The sequence below is a fragment of the Phyllostomus discolor genome, chromosome 5, assembly GCF_004126475.2.
Source record: "Phyllostomus discolor isolate MPI-MPIP mPhyDis1 chromosome 5, mPhyDis1.pri.v3, whole genome shotgun sequence".
NCBI classification, from domain to species: Eukaryota; Metazoa; Chordata; class Mammalia; order Chiroptera; family Phyllostomidae; genus Phyllostomus; species Phyllostomus discolor.
The window spans coordinates 30,597,451-30,615,642 of NC_040907.2; the positions used below are offsets into that span (position 1 = coordinate 30,597,451).

Genomic DNA, 18,192 nt, shown 5'->3' on the forward strand with positions numbered 1-18,192 from the left:
GAGAGTCTGTTAGGAGAGTTGCTGTATTCTGGGAATGGTGAGGGTCTCTCTTCTCAACCCCGTCTATCCTACGGGATGGACGACAGTGCCTTTTGACGTACATCATCTAGCTACCTCTGCCATCCCCTACTATCGCAGCTCCAAAGGAGAGGTAGAAAACCGTACAAAACGGCCTAGGGAGCGCGTGTGGGCCCATCCTCCACCTGGTGGGGTGAGGCATTATCCTAAATGGTGGGGTGGGTAGGAGGCAGTGGGGAAAACTGCAGGTGAAGACAGAGAATACTCTGTTCGTGAGGGAAACAAGGGGGCAAGGGAATACAGTTTGGGGCTTTTTTTGCATTTATCCATGCATTTAACAAATGTTTACTGAGCACCTGTTATATAGATGAGCTCTAATAAGGATTAAGCATTTCACCCTGACTTCCATAATTCTTAAAAGGAAAAGGAGAAACCCAACTCTAATTCTGCATGAGCTCAGGAAGGGACAATTGTGACAGTGGGGATGGCTCTTCAGGTGGACCTTGAAAGACTTGTGGAGATATGGAGGGGAAAGGACTCTTTGCAGAAGCTCAAAAAGGGGAAACTGAGGAGTGCCATAAATTATAAATTACGAGCGTCTTCTGGCCAGAGGAGATACTAATGTGAGAGTAACCTTGGAAGAACAGTTAGCTCCCACCCTAGAGGTTCTCCGATGCCAAGCTCAGTTTTGAGTTTACTGGTAGATCTTACTGACTGTAAAAATTTGCCAGTGTGTTTCTTATGAGTACAAAGGCTTAGATTTTATCTTGAGGGCAGTCGGGAGTCATTGCAGGGCTTTGGCAAAGGAGTAGCAATCATTTATGCTTTAGAAAGATCAATGCAGAGAACGGGTTGCAGGGAGACCAGTTAGGAAGTTGTTTGAGTAATGGGGAAGCATTACAGTGTCCTAAAGCATAGAGAGGTAGCAGGAATGAATTGGGGATGGATTCCTTTGACACTTATAGCTAAAAAGAACTGGACTTGGCACCTGGTGGGGCAAAGTAGGAGAAAAGAAGGATGACTTCTAAATTCCTGACTTGGGCAAACGGAAAGGAGAAGAAGTGGGTTTTTTAGGAGAGGGTAAGTCTGGGCCTGGTGAATTTGAGGTGCCAGTGGGAAATCCAAGCAGAGGCACCCAGCAGGCAGTTGAGTGGGCCTGACTGGAGTTTACCAGATAAGCCTAAACTGGACATAGAAATGTGGTAGTCTGTTGTGACTTACAGATGGCAGCCACACCAGTGGATTGATTTATTGGGCTGGCCCAGGGAATATGTGTAGAATAAAAGGAAAAGAGGGCTGGGAACAGATCTCCGAGAAGCACTCAAGTCTGAGGGTCTGGCAGAGGAGAATGAATCTGCAGAGGTCATTGAGATGAAGTGTCCAGAGTGGTAAGATAATCATGGTAAGTAGTAGATCATGGTATTTCAGAAGCCAGGAGAGGAAGGTGTTGAAGGCTGATGACTAATCAAATAAAATAAGGCTTGAAAAAATCCACTGGATTTAGAAACAAGGAAGTTGTTGGTGACTTTTGCAAATGCAGTTTCAGTGGAGCACTGGAGGCAGAGGTCAAATTAGTGAGTTGAGAAGTAGGTGGGAAAGTGAGGAAGTGAAGACCATGTGTACAATACACTTTTAGAATGGCTGGCTCTTCAGGAGAAAAAAGAAAGATGGCAATAGCTGAAAGGAAACACAGGTTTTTATTCAGATGGGAGAAATGCTGTTGGCATGGATCCAGTAAAAGGAAAAAAGATGAAATTATAGAGAAAAAGTGGCAACCCTGGAAAAAGAATAATATAGGGACTCCAAAGCACTGGTTGAGAAATTCACTTAGGTCAAATGACATTTGGATTGTAACAAAAAGGAAGCGTGTGAGATTCGTACATTAATAGGTTTGGTGGCGAGAAGTTGAGAGAATTCTTATTTGATGGTTTCTGTTTTCTCTGTGAAATGGGGACCTGATGTCAGCCTGTGAGAGCAGGGCTGGAGATGGTGTACAGGGTTTGGGAAGAGCAGAGAGGCTGAAATAGCTGCAGACGAGAACGGGAACGAGATGACTGAGGCGGCATGGGCAGTTATGAGACCTGTTGAGGTTGGTGACCATTAACTCGCAGCAGCAGTGGTTCCCGTGGTTGTGTGGTACGTATCTTTCTCCCAACAGCATTCAGCCATTCAGTGGTGGGTACAGAGAGGTTAGCTGAATTAACTCAGGTTTGGATTTTATCAGGTGAGTGAAATAGAAAGACAAGGGACCAGGAAGTTGAAAATCTTGGCAAAAGATTGAGAGGATGAACTTTAGAACCTAAATGGCATAGGAGAGTATAAAAATGTTAAGGCCTGGGGTTCCAATGAAGTTAGAGAACCCATATCTTAAAAATAGTTGGATGAGAGAGTTAGGATCAGAAAGTGGAGTAATGATGTTTGATTAGTTCCAGGTGATGAAACGGTCCAGGGTGTGGGAGTAGGTAGCTGAAGTGGAGTACAGAAGACATTCGAGGGGTAGACAGGGCCACTGAAATCCTCCTGGATGGTAGCAGGACTTGAGGGAAAAGGGAAGAGGATAATGGTGAACTAGGTACTGAAGTCCCTGATGAATAGAGCAAGTTGTTCTGGAATCTGTAGATCACAGTGCGCGGAGGGATAAAGGTCCATACAGCTGGATGGCATGACCCTCAAAGTAGCAACAGTTTTTGGTTTGGTTTGGTTTGGTTAAGATTTTATTTATTTATTTTTAGAGAGGGAAGGGAGGGGGGTGGGGAGAGAGAGAGAGAGAGAGAGAGAGAGAAACATCAATGTGCTGTTGCTGGGGGCTGTGGCCTGCAACCCAGGCATGTGCCCTGACTGGGGATTGAACCTGCAATGCTTTGGTTCACAGCCCGCGCTCAATCCACTGAGCTACGCCAGCCAGGGCTCATAGCAATGGTTTTTATAAGAAGGTGGTAGACTAAGGAACCAGGTTGGGCTTTAGTGAGGAGACATTAGCCCACTCCAAACCCTGATGTCTTTGGGGTGTAAGAGTATAAGCAGCATCCACCAGGGAGGCTATGCAGAAGTGGCAGTCTGAGATAGTGGCAGCTTTCGGGGCAGCCTGGAGATAGCCAGAAAGACTGGAGAAGCTCAAGGGAGAGGAGACTTTCCTGATCCAAAGGCTTTCAGGGGCAGAGTAAGAAGGTTGGGAAGGGAAGGAAATACAGAAAATCAGATCAAGGAAGATGAAGCATTGAGCAATGAAGGGTGAGGAGAATGTGGGTAGAGTGGTTATGGTTGACCTAGAGAGTTACACTTTGTGGGGAGAGCATGAAGGCAGATCTGTGGAGTGGAGCTGGGGGGTGGAAGTGAAACTGGAGAGAGGGAAAGTGGAGTCTGTGGGTAGAAAATGAGGGTATGTCCAGGGAGAGGATGAAGGCAGAGGGTTTTGCAGGAAGGAGAGGGGGGAAAGATGGTCTATGGGGAGAGGATGGAGGGACTGGCAACTGGGGAAGTGAGGGGAAGACGCCATCTGCAGGGAAATGATGGGTGGCAATGGGGGTCTGTAAAGACCGTATGAGAGGGGAGCAGAGGGTGGGGAGCCTGTGAGAAGAAAATAACAAATCAGGGTGCATTTGCCCTCCAGTTGAGGTAGAAGTGAAGACTAGGACTCCCTCCTTAGCTGGACCTGAAGTTTGGAAGGAGAATGTTTGTTTCTCCATCTCTCTTCTCCCTCCTTCTCTCACTTCCTCTTTCTCTCTGAATGGGGAGCTGAGCGTGAGGAGTCGGGACGGGAGCCAAAGCGGAGGCCTCTGTCCCATTCTGCTGGTGGAACCTGCAGAAACAGCCCACAGTGACCGCCTTTTTGTCTCCAAGGCCATCTGGGGACAGTGAGCCAGGCTGGCAGCCTATGCCCTAGAGGCTTCTTGCTTTTAGAAACATGTCTTTTGATTTAGGGGGGGGGGGAGAGAATTTTTTTTTAGAAACAAGACCTACTGACCATTTGATTTTTATCATACCTCTTCTCGCCTGTTGCTAAGGACCTTTGGCTTAGTGCAAGAGCTGAGGTTTGAGATTTTGTAATTTTAGTGTCTCTGCATGAAGAAGAACCATTTGGCAGCTATAGAAATGATTTATAGATGAATCCAGATTTATTAATCACCTCTGAAGATGGAGAGGAAATTAAAAACAGAGTCCACCCTGGGCTGAAGACAAAGTAGGTTTGTCGTCCTTGCAGAAGACCTTGCCAAGGTTAGAAGGCCACAAACAAACCAATTTGGACGGAGGTTCCTAATCTGGATTTTAATTTCATGTGCTTTGATTTTTCAGACCGTTTTTTCTCCAAGGTAAAATAATGACTCTTTTAATTGGCTGCCACTTACAGAGAGATTCCAATAAGCATGATGGCACACGTATATTTTTCTCTGGCATTCCGTGTGTGCTCCAGTTCTTATGATCAAGCTGGTGAAGCTGACTTTTACTGCATGCTGCATGCCGTGACCAGTTGACTATAAATTAAATCCTCTTTTCCAAAAGCCATTTCCCATTAGCACTAATTTGTTTGCTTCTCATTTCCACTGATCATTAGAGTCTCTGGTTGTGAGCACCAAATTGGAAATAATTTCTTCAGCATTTCAAAAAATTTTCTCCCCTTCTTGAATGCCATTTGGCTGCAGCTAAAGAACATTATGGTTTGCAGAGGAACAGTTCACTCCGATTACAATTTAACTGACCGTTCATGGCACTGAATCCCTGTCCTCAGTGTCCAAAGATGACACCACTGCTGACATTGCTATTTCCTGTCATAGTGGTGAAATGCCTCATAGACTTTGCACGGACCTTGGATGGAGATTCTGCCACTCTGCACGTGACAGCTTTGGGAAGTTGGTCATTTTATGGACCTAAATATCATGGACAGTCAGATGTAGCCATCTAAACAGGAGCTGGCTGGTTTCTTTTCTCATTCACCCAGCAAGCATTTATAACATCTATTTTGTGTTGGGCATTGTGCCAGGCCCTGAGCATGTAGAGATAGGGAAGATGGACCCCTGTTCTTGAGGAGCTCACACTCTAGTGGGAGCAAGGTGGTTAAGTTGTACACCATGGTAGGCGAGGAGGTGGAATGGGTGAGCCACAAACTGAGAACCCCTAGCTGTCTTGGAGAATTAGCCAAAGGGCGAAAAGGAAGCTGGCTCTTCCTGATGGCAGAGCATTAGCTGAGATGCAGACGGCCCTGGAAGGGCCTGGAGAGCTGAAAAGTCGAGGTCCGTTGTAACGTGGAGGTGGCAAGATGAGGTTAGCCTGGAGCCAAGTTTTGAAGGGCCGTGTACGCCACATGGATTTTAGACTATATCCTGTGGGTCTGCTGGCCCTCAGGACATCTGTTTAATGAATTACTGTGTGAAGTTAGAAAATCAAAGTTTTCATTATGAGCATAGTGTGCTGGATGTCAATTTAAATAACACTTTTTGGCCCTGGCTGGCGTAGCTCAGTGGATTGAGCTCGGGCTGCGAACCAAAGCATCGCAGGTTCAATTCCCAGTCAGGGCACATGCCTGGGTTGCAGGCCACATCCCCAGTGGGGGCCACGTGAGAGGCAACCACACATTGATGTCTCTCTCTCTTTTTCCCTCCCTTCCCTTCTCTAAAAATAAATAAATAAATCTTTAAAAAATAAAATAAAAAATAAATAACACTTTTTGTGCACCCGTTATGTGCCAGGGAGGATGCTGGCCACCCAAATGTGAGGATGGAACATGTCGATGTTGCAATTGCCTATCGGGTCTTGGCTAACTGAACTACTTATGGGTGGAAGTCATCCATGAGCATGGGGAGGTGGCCAGGACATCAGCAATGAGACAAGGTAGAGGGGGAAGGATAAGAGGCCTCACCTCAGAGGAAAAGAAATGACTTAGAAATGGTGTGGAGGATTCAGAGAATGTGAAGTGTGGGAAATGCAGCCTCCTCTTAATTCCTGCTGAAAGCAGTGACAAGGGGCTGAGTTGAGCAGTGGAAGGGGTGGGGGAGGGGTCAGATTTCAGTTGGGGCAGAATTTAGATGAAAGTTCTGTGGGCTGAGATGTTTGAAACTTTACTTTGAAGGTAATGTGGGGGACAACTGGAGAGTTTTAAACAGGGAAATCTGTCAGATTTTCACTTTTAGCTCTCCCACCACTGTGGCAATTACCATGGGGTAACCACTTAGGAGCCTGTTGAAGTAATCCATGTGAGGGATGAGGGGGTACGTGAAAATAGCGGCGGTAGAGATGAAGGTAAATAGACTGGTCTCGGAGATTTTGGAGGTATGATTGGCAGAACCCGGCAGAAGTTCAGAGAAGGAAGGCAGGGAGGAGGGCTATGCATGAAAGATGGCTCCTCTGTGAAACAGGACCAACACAGGGGAAGGAGCGGGTGCGAGGGCCCGGTGAGTTCAGCTGGGGACTAAGTGATTGGGAGAGTGTGGGAAACATACCAGTGAAGACATCCGCTAGTTATTCAGCTGTGGGGACCTGCACCTCAGACGGCAGTCCCAGGCTGAGTGAGATGTGGATTTGGGAGTCGTGAAGCCTACAGATACAACCCGAAGTGATGGGAGTGAAGGACATCACCCAGGAATTTGCAAAGCATGAAAAGAAAACCGAGAATGGGAAAAGGAATTGCAAAGGAGTCTGAGGAGGATCCAGAGTGAGGAATAGAACCAGGAGAGACAGGGGTCAGGAAAGCAGTTCTGAGAAGAGAGTCTTCCACAGTCCATCAGCAGTCAAGCAAGATGGCCCTGCAAGCTGACCACTGTGTTTGGCAATAGGAGGTTATTGTTGACATTTTGGAGCACAGGGGAGAGCAGAATTAGTGCTTTTGATTACATGATGAGAAACAGGACTAGAATTACACACAGATCTGAGTTCAATTTTCATTGCCACCCCTTTTTTTAGCTGTGAGACCTTCAATAAACTAGCAAATCTTTTCATTTTTTTTCCCAATTTATTGACTATGCATTCACCAGTTGATTCTTGTATGTGCCCTGACTGGGATTTGAACCCATAGCCTTGCCATATTGGGATGATGCACTAACCAACTGAATTACCTGGCCAGGGCTTAATTCTTTTAAAAATTGTATTCAATGGGTTTTTTTTTTCAGTTTTCATCATATCTTACTTTGAAGAATAATTGGGATTAAAGTAAATAGTAAGGGGCTAAACACTCTCGATTGAACGTGGCTGCCACATTTTACCTCTCCTTACCTCTCAAAACCTCACTGACCTGACACTAAAGAAATATAAAAACATTAAGTTTCAAAAGTTCAGATAAGGCAGCAAGACAATAGCAGGTGAAAGTTCAACAAATATTTAGAAGCTAGAAGGCAGGTAGGGGAATGTTATCTGGCTTGGAGCATCCTAAGAAGAAACAAACTAAGTGCCAACAAGAGGAGATTACCAACAAGAAGCAAGTCAGTTCACCCAGTTTAACCTCCAAGAGGATTAATGTTTGAAGCACTAGTTACCGCAGAAGGTCAGGAATGAGGTATGGAGCTAAACCTGGGGATTGGCTGAAGTCTGTATGGACAGCACTTTGCCCCCACCCCAGAGCTCCTCTCCCAACAGCCAAACAACTACACTAAACTCTCTTGTTGCATAAAGAGAAAGGAAAATGAACTCTGGAGGCCTCCATACTCAGGGACTGACCGCAGGCATAGTTTTAAGGGCAGGGAGGAGATACAGGGTGGAAAGCTGAGTGATGGATGGAAGTCTACACACTGCATGGTGGCAGCCCCAGGCCCTCCCCAACCCCACCCCACATGCCAGTAGCCAGATATTCGTCAGCCCTCCTCCTCCTGCTCCTCCTCCTCCCTGGGAAAATAGAAAAGTCTTCTCCAGAGGCCCTGAGGGCCCCAGTAGGAAAAAAAGCCTGTGCAGACTGACATTGGTGAGGTCTTTAATGAGAGACTGGTCATTGCCTGATAACTAAAAGTCTAAAAACTGAAGGTCATAATTTTTAGAGCCTAGTATAATAAATGAAAAGCCCTGTGCCAAATCATACAATTGCAGAAGAGGATTTAAAAGCATCAGGAGTGAAGAAACAAGCCAGACAAAGGCACAGGAATCAGAATGAAGTCAAGACTCATCAACAGCAGTACTGGGGAGGCTCAATCCCAGGGAAGGTTATTCTAACATGGAATTATACGCCCAAACAAGCTAACACGAGGTCAAAAATATTTTCAGACTTCCAAGAACACACACACAAAATAATTTTCATTTATTTTTTTTTAAGATTTTATTTTGTAGACGGGAAGGGAGAGAGGGAGAAAAATATCAAGGTGTGGTTGCCTCTGGCACGCCCCCTGCTGGGGACCTGGCCCAGGCCCAGGCGTGTGCCCTGAGTGGGAATGGATCCGGCAACCCTTTAATTTGCAGGCAGGCACTCAACCACTGAGCCACACCAGCCAGGGGTAATTTTCATTTCTTAGGAAGCTACTGGAGAATATGCTTCAGCAAAAATAGAGTGAAAACTAGGAAGGAAGGTGAGGTGAGTCCAGGCAATAGGACGATCAACAGAGAAGATGGACAAAAGGAAATCCCTGGACAATATTTGTGCACCAGGCTCAACCAGCAGCCAGCCCAAGAACAGAAGACAGTGAGCAAAGGTCTCCAGGGAAAAGATGGAACTGATCAATTAGAGTTGAACACTTGCAAAAATCATTGCTATGTGTTTGGAACATTTGAAAGAAAATAGCTCTAGGTACCCTGTATTTTGCCATGTATGATGCACACTTTTTTGCCCAGATTTTGGAGGGAAAAATAAGGGTGCACATTATTCATGGGTATTAGCGCTAAAATGTGGGTGCACGTTATACACGGCAAAATACAGTACACAGAAAACTAAACAATTGGAAAAAGAAATTAACTCCAGGTAAAACCAATTTATTTGAGAAAGAAAACGTAATAGGTTACAGCGTGAGTACACAATGTTTGTTTACTTGGCCAATAATGTAAACACTAAAAGTTGATTTAACTATAAATTGTGTTATACTCTGGTTTCTCTTCAGATCGTATAAATCTTTCGCCTTTTACTATAAATTGTGGAAAACTATAGTATCGTGAGGATAAGAAAGTAAAAATAGGGGTTAGAGTGGTATAAGAGAGCTAAGTCCTCAACTGCCAGAATGTATTTATTGCCTAAAATTGATAGATAATAGAAAAGTGCTAGTTTGCTAGGGTCCCCAAAACAAAGTACCACGGACTGAGTGGCTTAAACAACAGAAACTGGGTGGGCAGGGATGAGAGTAAAAGACAGAAAACTGTATTGGAACAACAATTAAAATTAAAAAATACAAAAGAAAGGAAGAGGAAGAAAGAAAGAAAAAGAAAGGGAGAGAAAGAAAAAACAAAAACTTACTGTCTCACAGATTTGGAGACTCTGATCCAGGTGTTCAATATAAGGTGTTATGGGTTGCCTTCTTCTCTGATTTGTAAATGGCTGCCTTCTGTTTTCATATGGTCTTCCTTCTGTATGTGTTTGTGTGCTAATCTTTTATTGGATTAGGGTCCACCCTAATGACCTCAGTTTAACTTAATTACCTCTTTAAAGACCCTCTCTCTAGGCCCTGGCTGGCGTAGCTCAGTGGATTGAGCAAGGGCTGCGAACCAGGCATCGCAGGTTTGCTTTCCAGCTGAACAACCCAGTTAGGGCACATTGCCTGGGTTGCAGGCCCACAGCCCCCTAGCAAATGCATATCGATATCTGTCTGTCTGTCTGTCTCTCTCTCTCCCCCCCACTTCCCTCTCTAAAAATAAAATCTTTAAAAAAAAAGACCCTCTCTCTAAATATAGTCACATTCTGAGGTACTGCGGGTTAGAGGGCGAAGGGGGACACAGTTCCACTCATACCAAGTAGTATAAGCTTATTATTCGGAAATACAGAAGTAAACAAACACCAGAAGAAATAGCCAAAACAGTTGAAAGGGGCTGCCTCTGAAGTGAGACTGGAGGATGGCAAGAGATAAGGCAGGTGCTATTGATGTTTTACTAAATAGCGAGTGGGAAGCTGGACCTTGAACCTGGTCTCATGTCACATCTCACGTTCTTCCACTCTACCACAAGAACTGGAGTTCCTCAAGGGTGCTCGGAGCACCACATCCATCTCCACATCTCCCTCAGCACCTTACACAGTGCCCGGTGAAGGGCCTTCACTACATACTGACTTAGAGCTATATCGCTGGGCCCTTCAATGCTGCCGTTTGTTGGCAAGGGGGTTAGGGGTCTATTAAAAAAAAATAGGGCCCTGGCTGGTGTGGCTCAGTGGATTGAGTGCCAGCCTGAGAACCAAAAGGTCCCTGGTTCGATTCCCAGTCAGGGCACATGCCTGGGTTGCAGGCCAGGTCCTCCATAGGGGGCGCATAAGAGGCAACCACATATTGATGTTTCTCTCCCTCTGTTTCTCCCTCCTCCTCTCTCTAAAAATAAATAAATAAATAAAATCTAAAAAGAAGAAGATGGGGAAGACTAAGATCCACAAGCAGACATAATATGGAATATCCCACTGAAAGTTTCCCCCCCTTGGTGTCCTAGAATTGCTGGGCGCATCTCCAGTAGCACTCTGAGATTTGATCCTAGAATGGGTCCATCCGCAGCAGGGCTGGGGCACAGGGTGCTTTCCTGCCGGATACAGCTAATGGGGGTGTTTCAACCCTTCCTCCCTGGGTCCAGAACAGCCACTCATTCCCCTTTTCTTGAGGCCAGTTTGGCTGTTGAAGATGGCCATGGACTCTGAGAGTTATTCCCAGACTTAGGGCTGTAATGTTATTCACAGTGATTGATGCATGATCCCATGAAAGCTTTTGGTCATTTTTGTGTTTAGGTTGATCCACAGTTATTCATCTGGCTGCTCAGGCTGACAGGAGTTCGTGGCTGTGTCTGTCCCAGAGGCTACGTGACGCCCTTCCTGGGAGCACATACCCAGCGTCCTCTGGGGAGTAGCGGAGGTCGGTGTGTATGTATGTCTGTCTCGGCATGCTTCAGATTATTGCTTCCTAATAAAATTCTGATAGCCAGGCCCCATCAATATCTCAAATACATGTGAGGAAACGTTAATTTAGAATCAATTTTAGGATGTTTCAGACTGTAAAGTCCTTTTAACTAGATCTCTGGCAAAGATGTAGAAGCACTTTATGGGACTGTAAATTTCATGTTGAACCGTCTTCGTGAAATACACATCTCCCCCACACACAAGCTGTTCTCTCCATATCAATCATGGCCACTGCAAGTAATGTTTCACAAATATTCTGTAAATCACAGAAAACCCCATGATAATGTGAAATATGACTTTCACTTGTCTGTTAGACAAAGGAATCACACATGCCTCTCTCCCATCAGCACTAACATTTGTTATGGATAATAACACTTTCAATCACAACTATTTTTGGAAAACGGGTTTATTTTAAACCTTCCCTCCCCCCACTGAAAACATTCTCCCAAGGACACAGCCTCCTACAAACCACAGCCCATTAATCCAACTATGGAATGGGAACTTTTTGTTCCTGCTAACTTTTTTAAAAAGTTGTTTTTAAGAGTTGGTACGGAAGTCCAAGGAACTAGGTTAAGGGGTGCTTTACCTTAGCTGATTGGCATGAGAGGGAGCCAGGTCCCTAAAGACCCCAAATCTCTGACCCTGTGTGAAATGAGGAGGTAAGAGAGGCCCAGGTCTTTAGCAAGCGCCTTCATCTCAGCTGGAGCCCATGGTTCTTTTAGTTGCTGGCATCAGCAGAGAAGCCAAAGAGCTAAAATTTTAGCCTTTACACTTGAGTCAGGCATTTACTACCCTGACATTCTTAATTCCATGACAACATAGCTAGATATTCTCTGTTCGAGTAGCAGGTAACCCGTTGTAGAGATGTATTTCAAATGTCACTGTGTCCATGTGGGTGACGGAGGCTCACCAGCTTCCAGCTGACTGCTGGAAAAGCAGAACCCCTAGCATAACCTACAGGACCTGCATGTTTCTAAACATTTTGGTAACCTGTCTTTTTTCCTGCCCTCTGTAGCCAACTTCAGGACTGATCGATCATGACTTCTATAAAGGAGCAGGCAGCAATTAGCCGGCTCTTGAGTTTTTTACAGGATTGGGACAATGCTGGAAAAGTCTCAAGGAGACATATCCTCAACAATTTCATTGAAATCAACCAAGGCAAGACTGGCCCTGAACTGGAGCAGGAGTTTTCCCAGGGTGCCAGCTTGTTCCTGGTGCGCTTGACCACCTGGCTCAGACTCACGTATCCTTTGCTGAACAGGAAAAAAAAAAGGCCATATGCAATAGGAAAAAGGGGGAGATTACTGAGGGAGCTCTTCTCTCCATTCTGCGATTTTAGAACAGGATATCTGGTGATCAAAATATCATCCCAAAAGTCAAGAATTCCCTCAACTTCCTGTCTTTCCAGCCTGCAGATGTATCCTTATTCTCACTCCTAACCTTTTTGGTGCCCATCAGAGTCGCAGTTGGGATTCCTCCTGTCTAGAGCCAGTCCTCTTTGGGGACTGCACATGAGTCCTCTCCTGCCTTCCCAGGGACTTCATTCCTTCTCTCCTATAGTTCCCACCTTTCCCTCATTACCAGCTTTTTTCGTCAGCATGCGTGTCTGCTCAGGTCTCTCCCACATTAATTAAATCCCTGTCTCAAACCTGTATTCCTCCCGGCTCTTTCACTTTGTGGTGAAACTTCTTTCTAGAAAAGGTTATTGGTCTCTGTTCCACTTCCCCACCTCTCTTTTCCCCACCACCCACTGCAGTTTGACTTCTGTCCCTTCCACTCCACTCTGCAGGACTTGCCAAGGTTACCGGTGACTTCCTCATTGTCTTTATGCGTGACCTCTCAGGTGCATTGGTCAGTCAGCCATTCCCACTTCTTAAAACGCTCTTCCCTTGGTTTCTCTTGCTTTTCTCCTTCCTGCTCATTCCATTTCTTCTGCCATCCCTTAAATGTCACTGTTTCTTGGGACTCCATCCACCTCCCCCTTTTCTGCTCACTCTCAGACTCTCCCTGAGTGATCTCATCCACTGTCTACACCATCCCAGTGTAAAGACCCTCAAATGTGCACCCTGCGCACATCTATCTCTGGAATTGAACTCCATATCCATTTACCCAACTCCCAGCTCCACCTACATGCGCCAGAATGACTTGTGTTTCTGGCTTGGGGACACTCAGTGAACGGGGTGCCATTCTGTGAAGAGAGAATGCAAGAAGGGGAGTGAGTTTGGTCTGGGACGTGCTGAGTTTAGGTGTCTGTTCTCGGGAGCCCTAGAGGCAGACTGGCACTGAAGACACATGTGTCACCATCAAGGCGATAGTTTGAGATCTGGGTGGATTTGAGCATATTCCTGCTCTGTGTGCCCATCACACTCTGGGTTTCTCTCAGACCATGTCATTAAACATTTTTCTCTTTCCCTGAACCCTCCCACTCCTCTAAACTCCCTCTTTATTTGACTAATTCGTACTCCATTATTCAGATCTCAGTTTAACCATCACTCTGTCCATGAAATCCTTTTCTGAGCCCCAGACTAACTTAGGTTCCCTGTTACATATCCTCATGGCACTCCTTCGGTCTTAGTGGTCGTAACATTTTATTTTTATTACATGCTTAAGATCTCTTCCCCACTGGACTGCAAACACTATGAGGGCAGGGACTGCATCTGCTCTACTCGTCTCTGTATTTCTAACCGCTAGCACAATGTGTGGTTAACACATAATGGGTGCTTAACACACATTTGCTCCATAAAGGTAAGAATAAGCCCGGAGAGTCTGCAGCTACACAGAGCTCAGTCCACACAGCTCTCTTTTTCTTACAGTTAAGTCCCTGGTAAACTTATCCATCAGACTCAGGCCTGGAACACAGGTCGAAGGGAATACCTCTGAACACGTTGCTAGGTGGGCCCCAGTGTTCTCAGATGTTAATGTGCAATGAAAAGGTTTCAAATGCAGATTGCCAGTCGGCCTCCCACCACCCACCCTGAGGTCCTGATTTAGTAGAATGAGGGAGGGTCCCTGGGCTCTTTATTTCTCACAAGCATGTTGGGTGACTCTGATGCTGGTGCTTCACAGATGATGCTTTGAGAAACATCAGCACCTGTAATCTGGCTTTGTCCCCACAACTCAGGACAGGACCCTCACCAACCTCCTTGACACCAAATCTTGAAACACCCTCTAGAGTGCCCCTTTCCCTCCTTATCTTACTTGATGACATTTTCCATTTGACCACAGCAGGGAGTGTGTGAGGCAGAATCACACAGGTGCAGAATTACATCCTATCTTTATTTAAAACTTTGATATTGTATTTATCATGGATTTTTATATTAATGTTTAATTTTTAATAGTACCTTGAGATATTATTTGATTAGTGAGTTTTTCTGGTGTCCCCTTAAGTTTTATACTGAATCAAGTGCTTCACCCGCCTTACCCTACCCCCGACCCTGCCTGACCACTGTCCCTTCTTCTTTTTTAAGTTCAGGGATGCCAGTGAATCTGACCTTGTATGTCGTTGATACAGGAGTGAAGGGAGGTACAAAAGAAGAATCTGGGCAGTTCAACACTCTTTCTCCTCAAAGCATCACTGATTCTTTTTTTTTAATCTATTTTTTTATTTATATTTATTTTTTGTGTATCGGGAGGATACTCTAACCAAGGGCTCTGACCACTGCCCCTTCTTAAGCTCTTCTCTCTCCTCTACCTTCTTCCACTTCTGTTTCTCAGTCACTATTGCAGGATCTGTCCTACCACCCCTTAAATGTGAGCGTTCCCAAGAATCCTGCACTCGGCCCTTCTCTCTTCTTACTCAACCATCGCTGTTACTACCCGCATTCTTCTTCGTATCCTAAGTGCCCATCAGAGGGCTTATTGAATGACTAAATGAACCACATTTTAGTACACAGATGTATATTCAGTTTCTACACCTGAAATTATCCATAACTTCCTAATTGTTTGTGACCTTGTCGTACAACAGAGAAAATAGACCAGCTGAGTGACATAGTGTTTTGAATCAGTAGCCCCACTTCTTCTCCCCAGCCCCCCAGTCGCAGTGGCTTTTGAAGGAAAACAAGTCAATGTAGCCTCATCGTGTTTTGCACAATTAACTCTCACATAATCGCACATGAGCCCAAACCCCTTTTTTAACTTTGAACTTCCAGAATATATGAGTGAAACTAAGGATTGTGTATTATGATGACAAAATTATTAGTTATTTATTGAGTCTTATTCTAGTCACTGAGTTATGTACTATACAAATATTATCTTATATGAGCCTAACACCAAGCCTAATAAATGATTGGTATTATACCACCTTATAGACAGGAAAGATGAGCCTTTAAAAAGTTGAGTAAATTTACTAGTAAAAGGCAGAGATAAGGTTGATGGGTCTGTCTGGCCCAAAGCCCACATGCCATCCACTCTACTTCACTGTCTCCCACCCAGGGGACAGCACAGACCTTCAGTTCCACCACCAACACTTAAGAAGGAGCTAAGCTGCGTGAAATGCCACACACCCTCCACCTGTCTACAGGCAGGAAGACCTGACTGTAAGAACTCAGACTCTGAGTTAGACTCTCTAGGTTCATATCCTGGTTCCATCAGTTAACATTGGGTCCTCGGACAGGTCATTAACCTGTCTGAGATTGTTCCTCACGAAGTGAATGAAACACTAATAGCACCCACTGCAGGGTGTGGTGGGCATTCAATGAAACAGTGCAAGCACTGTAGTTAGCACAGTGCCTGGCACTGTGAAGCTTTGGCACACAATGAATGCTTTGCACTTGTTAGCTACTACTGATATTGTGGTAGACTTCTGGAACCAATGGCTGAAATGCTGGACCAAAATTACAGATGAGTGAGTGGCTATGAAAATAGGATTAGCCTGGGACAGGAAGAAGAATATGATGAAAGTTGGTCAGCCTAGCTGGTAACTGAAGAAAAGAGGGGAAATGCACTGGGGCAGCAGTCGGGCTGGGGTTTGGGGAGGCAGGGTGGAAGACGTGGTGGGAATAGAGGGACCACCGTGTGGGCTGATTGCCAGGCTTCCAGCTGCAGCGGCAACGGGCAGAGGAGCCTGGCTTCAGAGCAAACACTTTGTGCAAGGGAAGAGCCTTTCCTAATGAGCCAATCTGTCTCTACTTCTATTGGCATCCTGGGAACCAGGGTGCAGCAGAGATAATTTGCCTCATGCACCCCCCCCCCAACAAAGCACCATTACCTCCAACCCATTACATTAGCCTTTATCAGTCTTGGAAGCTCTCAGTCATCCTCCATGAGCTACAATAATTTCAGCTAATTTCTTAAGTGTTCTAAGAGCCTGTGATGTGTTATGAGCCTAGTAATTGTTGACTGGTTCCTTTTCTGTTGTGGCTTGATTTCATACCTTATACCCGAGCTGATGCGCACTCTGGGTGCTTTATTACAATGAAGCTTTTTGCAAAGGCTCACATTAAAAATAACATTAAATACTGAGGTGGTTTTAAATCAGAGTTTAATTTTTCCACTCTCTCCTCTTATTCTTATTAGGGAGACATGCAATTCTTCATAAAAATAGTGACCTCCAGTGTAAAGCTTTGAGCAAGTACAAAATTAAGTGTTAATGATGAAGCTGATTACGTTTAGAGAAGACTAAAAATGAGGCACAAAGTAATGAACTATGCTGAGACCCACGAGTACAACAGTCAGGACACAGAGAGGTTGGGAGAAATGACCACCAGCTTTCTCCACACACCCTTTATTCATCAGAGCCGCCTTGCTCTCTAGAGAGCCTGTCACTGCCAAGGTGGCAGAACTACCCCAGCAGAGCTTCCTGGAGAACCACGAACATGCCTGCCACCCCCACACCCCTTCCTCGTGTGTGAGCCCTTCTCCTTCAACCTAGAGGCCCTTCTCAGATAAAGGGCTCAGTTCAGCTGTTGGGCATCCTAGGTCACTGGTGGTGCCAGGGATCAGACACATGATCTGGTTTCTGTGTGGAAACCACCCCGGAATTCACTCCTTAACTTCTCATACAGCTACATGACTGGCTCGTGCCTAGAGAAGCTTTTAAAGTCCATTGGCATCTTCTTATCAGCTGTAAGCAGGTGAGTTCTATTCTAGGTTTGCATATCCGGCTCATGGCGTCCTTGGCATTCACATCACATGGAACCAGGGCTTCTAGTTATCTGTGGGTACCTGGTAGCCCCCAGGATGGGTTCAGAGGTGGCATCAGCTGTGGTTCTATTCTAGTTACTCCTCCATCCCATGTCCCCCATTGACCCTTTACTAGTCAGCATCCTCTTGGTTTTGAAACACAGAAAATAAACTCATATTACACAGGAAAAGGGGAATTTATTAGATCACTTAACACACTAGCCCAGAGGGTAGGAACCCATATTTCGAGCCTGACTACAAGGGCTTCAAAATGCGTCATTGGTACTTGTTCTCTCTCTCCCTTTATCTCCATTCTCAGCCCTGTTCTCCCCTGTACTGATGGCCCTTTGTGCTGTGATCCCCTGGAGCTCCAGCTATGCATCCCTGTAGCTCGTCCACACCAGAAGAGAGCACGTCTTTCCCAAGGGTTCCCAAGAAATCCTCGGGTTTAGAGCCTCAGTGGACCAACTTGGGTCACACGCCTGGTCCCAAACCAGTGACTGTAGTCAGAAGGATGACATACCCTGTCACCTGCTTACCTCACCAAAACCACAGGGCTCATGAATGGTGGAGGGTGATTCCCCAAGGGACAGGCGAGGTGCTATTACAAGAAGAACAGATACTAGAAAACCAGACACAAGAAATGTTCATTGTATTGAATGTTTGCATTTCCTGCTGAATACAGAAGGAATTTCCCAACTATTGTGTCTCTTTTCCCATGAGCATTTCCTGGGTGGGAGGGCAAAGTGTGTAAAGAAAGGACCTTGAGATCCCTTAGAAAGGTTTTGCCAAGGAACTTGACAAGTGTCTTTTTCTCCTCCTCTATCCCTCCGGACAGTAATCGGTACCTCATAGAGTTCCTTGAGGTTGGAGGCGTCCTAACACTCTTAGAAATACTTGCACTGGAGAAGATCAGTGAGGGAGACAAGAAGGAATCCATCAAGCTACTTCAGGTTATTGCAAACTCTGGCAGGAAGTACAAGGAGCTCATTTGTGAAAGCTATGGTGGGTACCGCATGCGTCTCCCTCGGGGCCTGGTGAAGGGTGGCAGCACCCGGTACTGCTACAGG

General features: G+C 45.5%; 1 protein-coding gene across 3 annotated transcripts in view; it reads left to right on the top strand.

Moving 5' to 3' along the window:
* ARMH1 (armadillo like helical domain containing 1) overlaps nucleotides 1-18,192 on the top strand; it is a 42,588-nt gene that overhangs the window by 241 nt on the left and 24,155 nt on the right. Inside the window, exons 1-5 of one of the 3 annotated variants that reach the window (XM_028513248.2) lie at nucleotides 3-151; nucleotides 10,835-10,958; nucleotides 12,018-12,245; nucleotides 17,005-17,073; nucleotides 17,961-18,127. In XM_028513248.2, coding sequence (XP_028369049.1) covers nucleotides 12,040-12,245; nucleotides 17,005-17,073; nucleotides 17,961-18,127 — 442 coding nt within the window. In that variant the 5' untranslated portion in view covers nucleotides 3-151; nucleotides 10,835-10,958; nucleotides 12,018-12,039. Of the gene's footprint in view, nucleotides 1-2; nucleotides 152-10,834; nucleotides 10,959-11,833; nucleotides 12,246-17,004; nucleotides 17,074-17,960; nucleotides 18,128-18,192 lie in introns of those variants that run through there. The other 2 variants (XR_003684614.2, XM_036025937.1) reach the window with 2 other exon arrangements.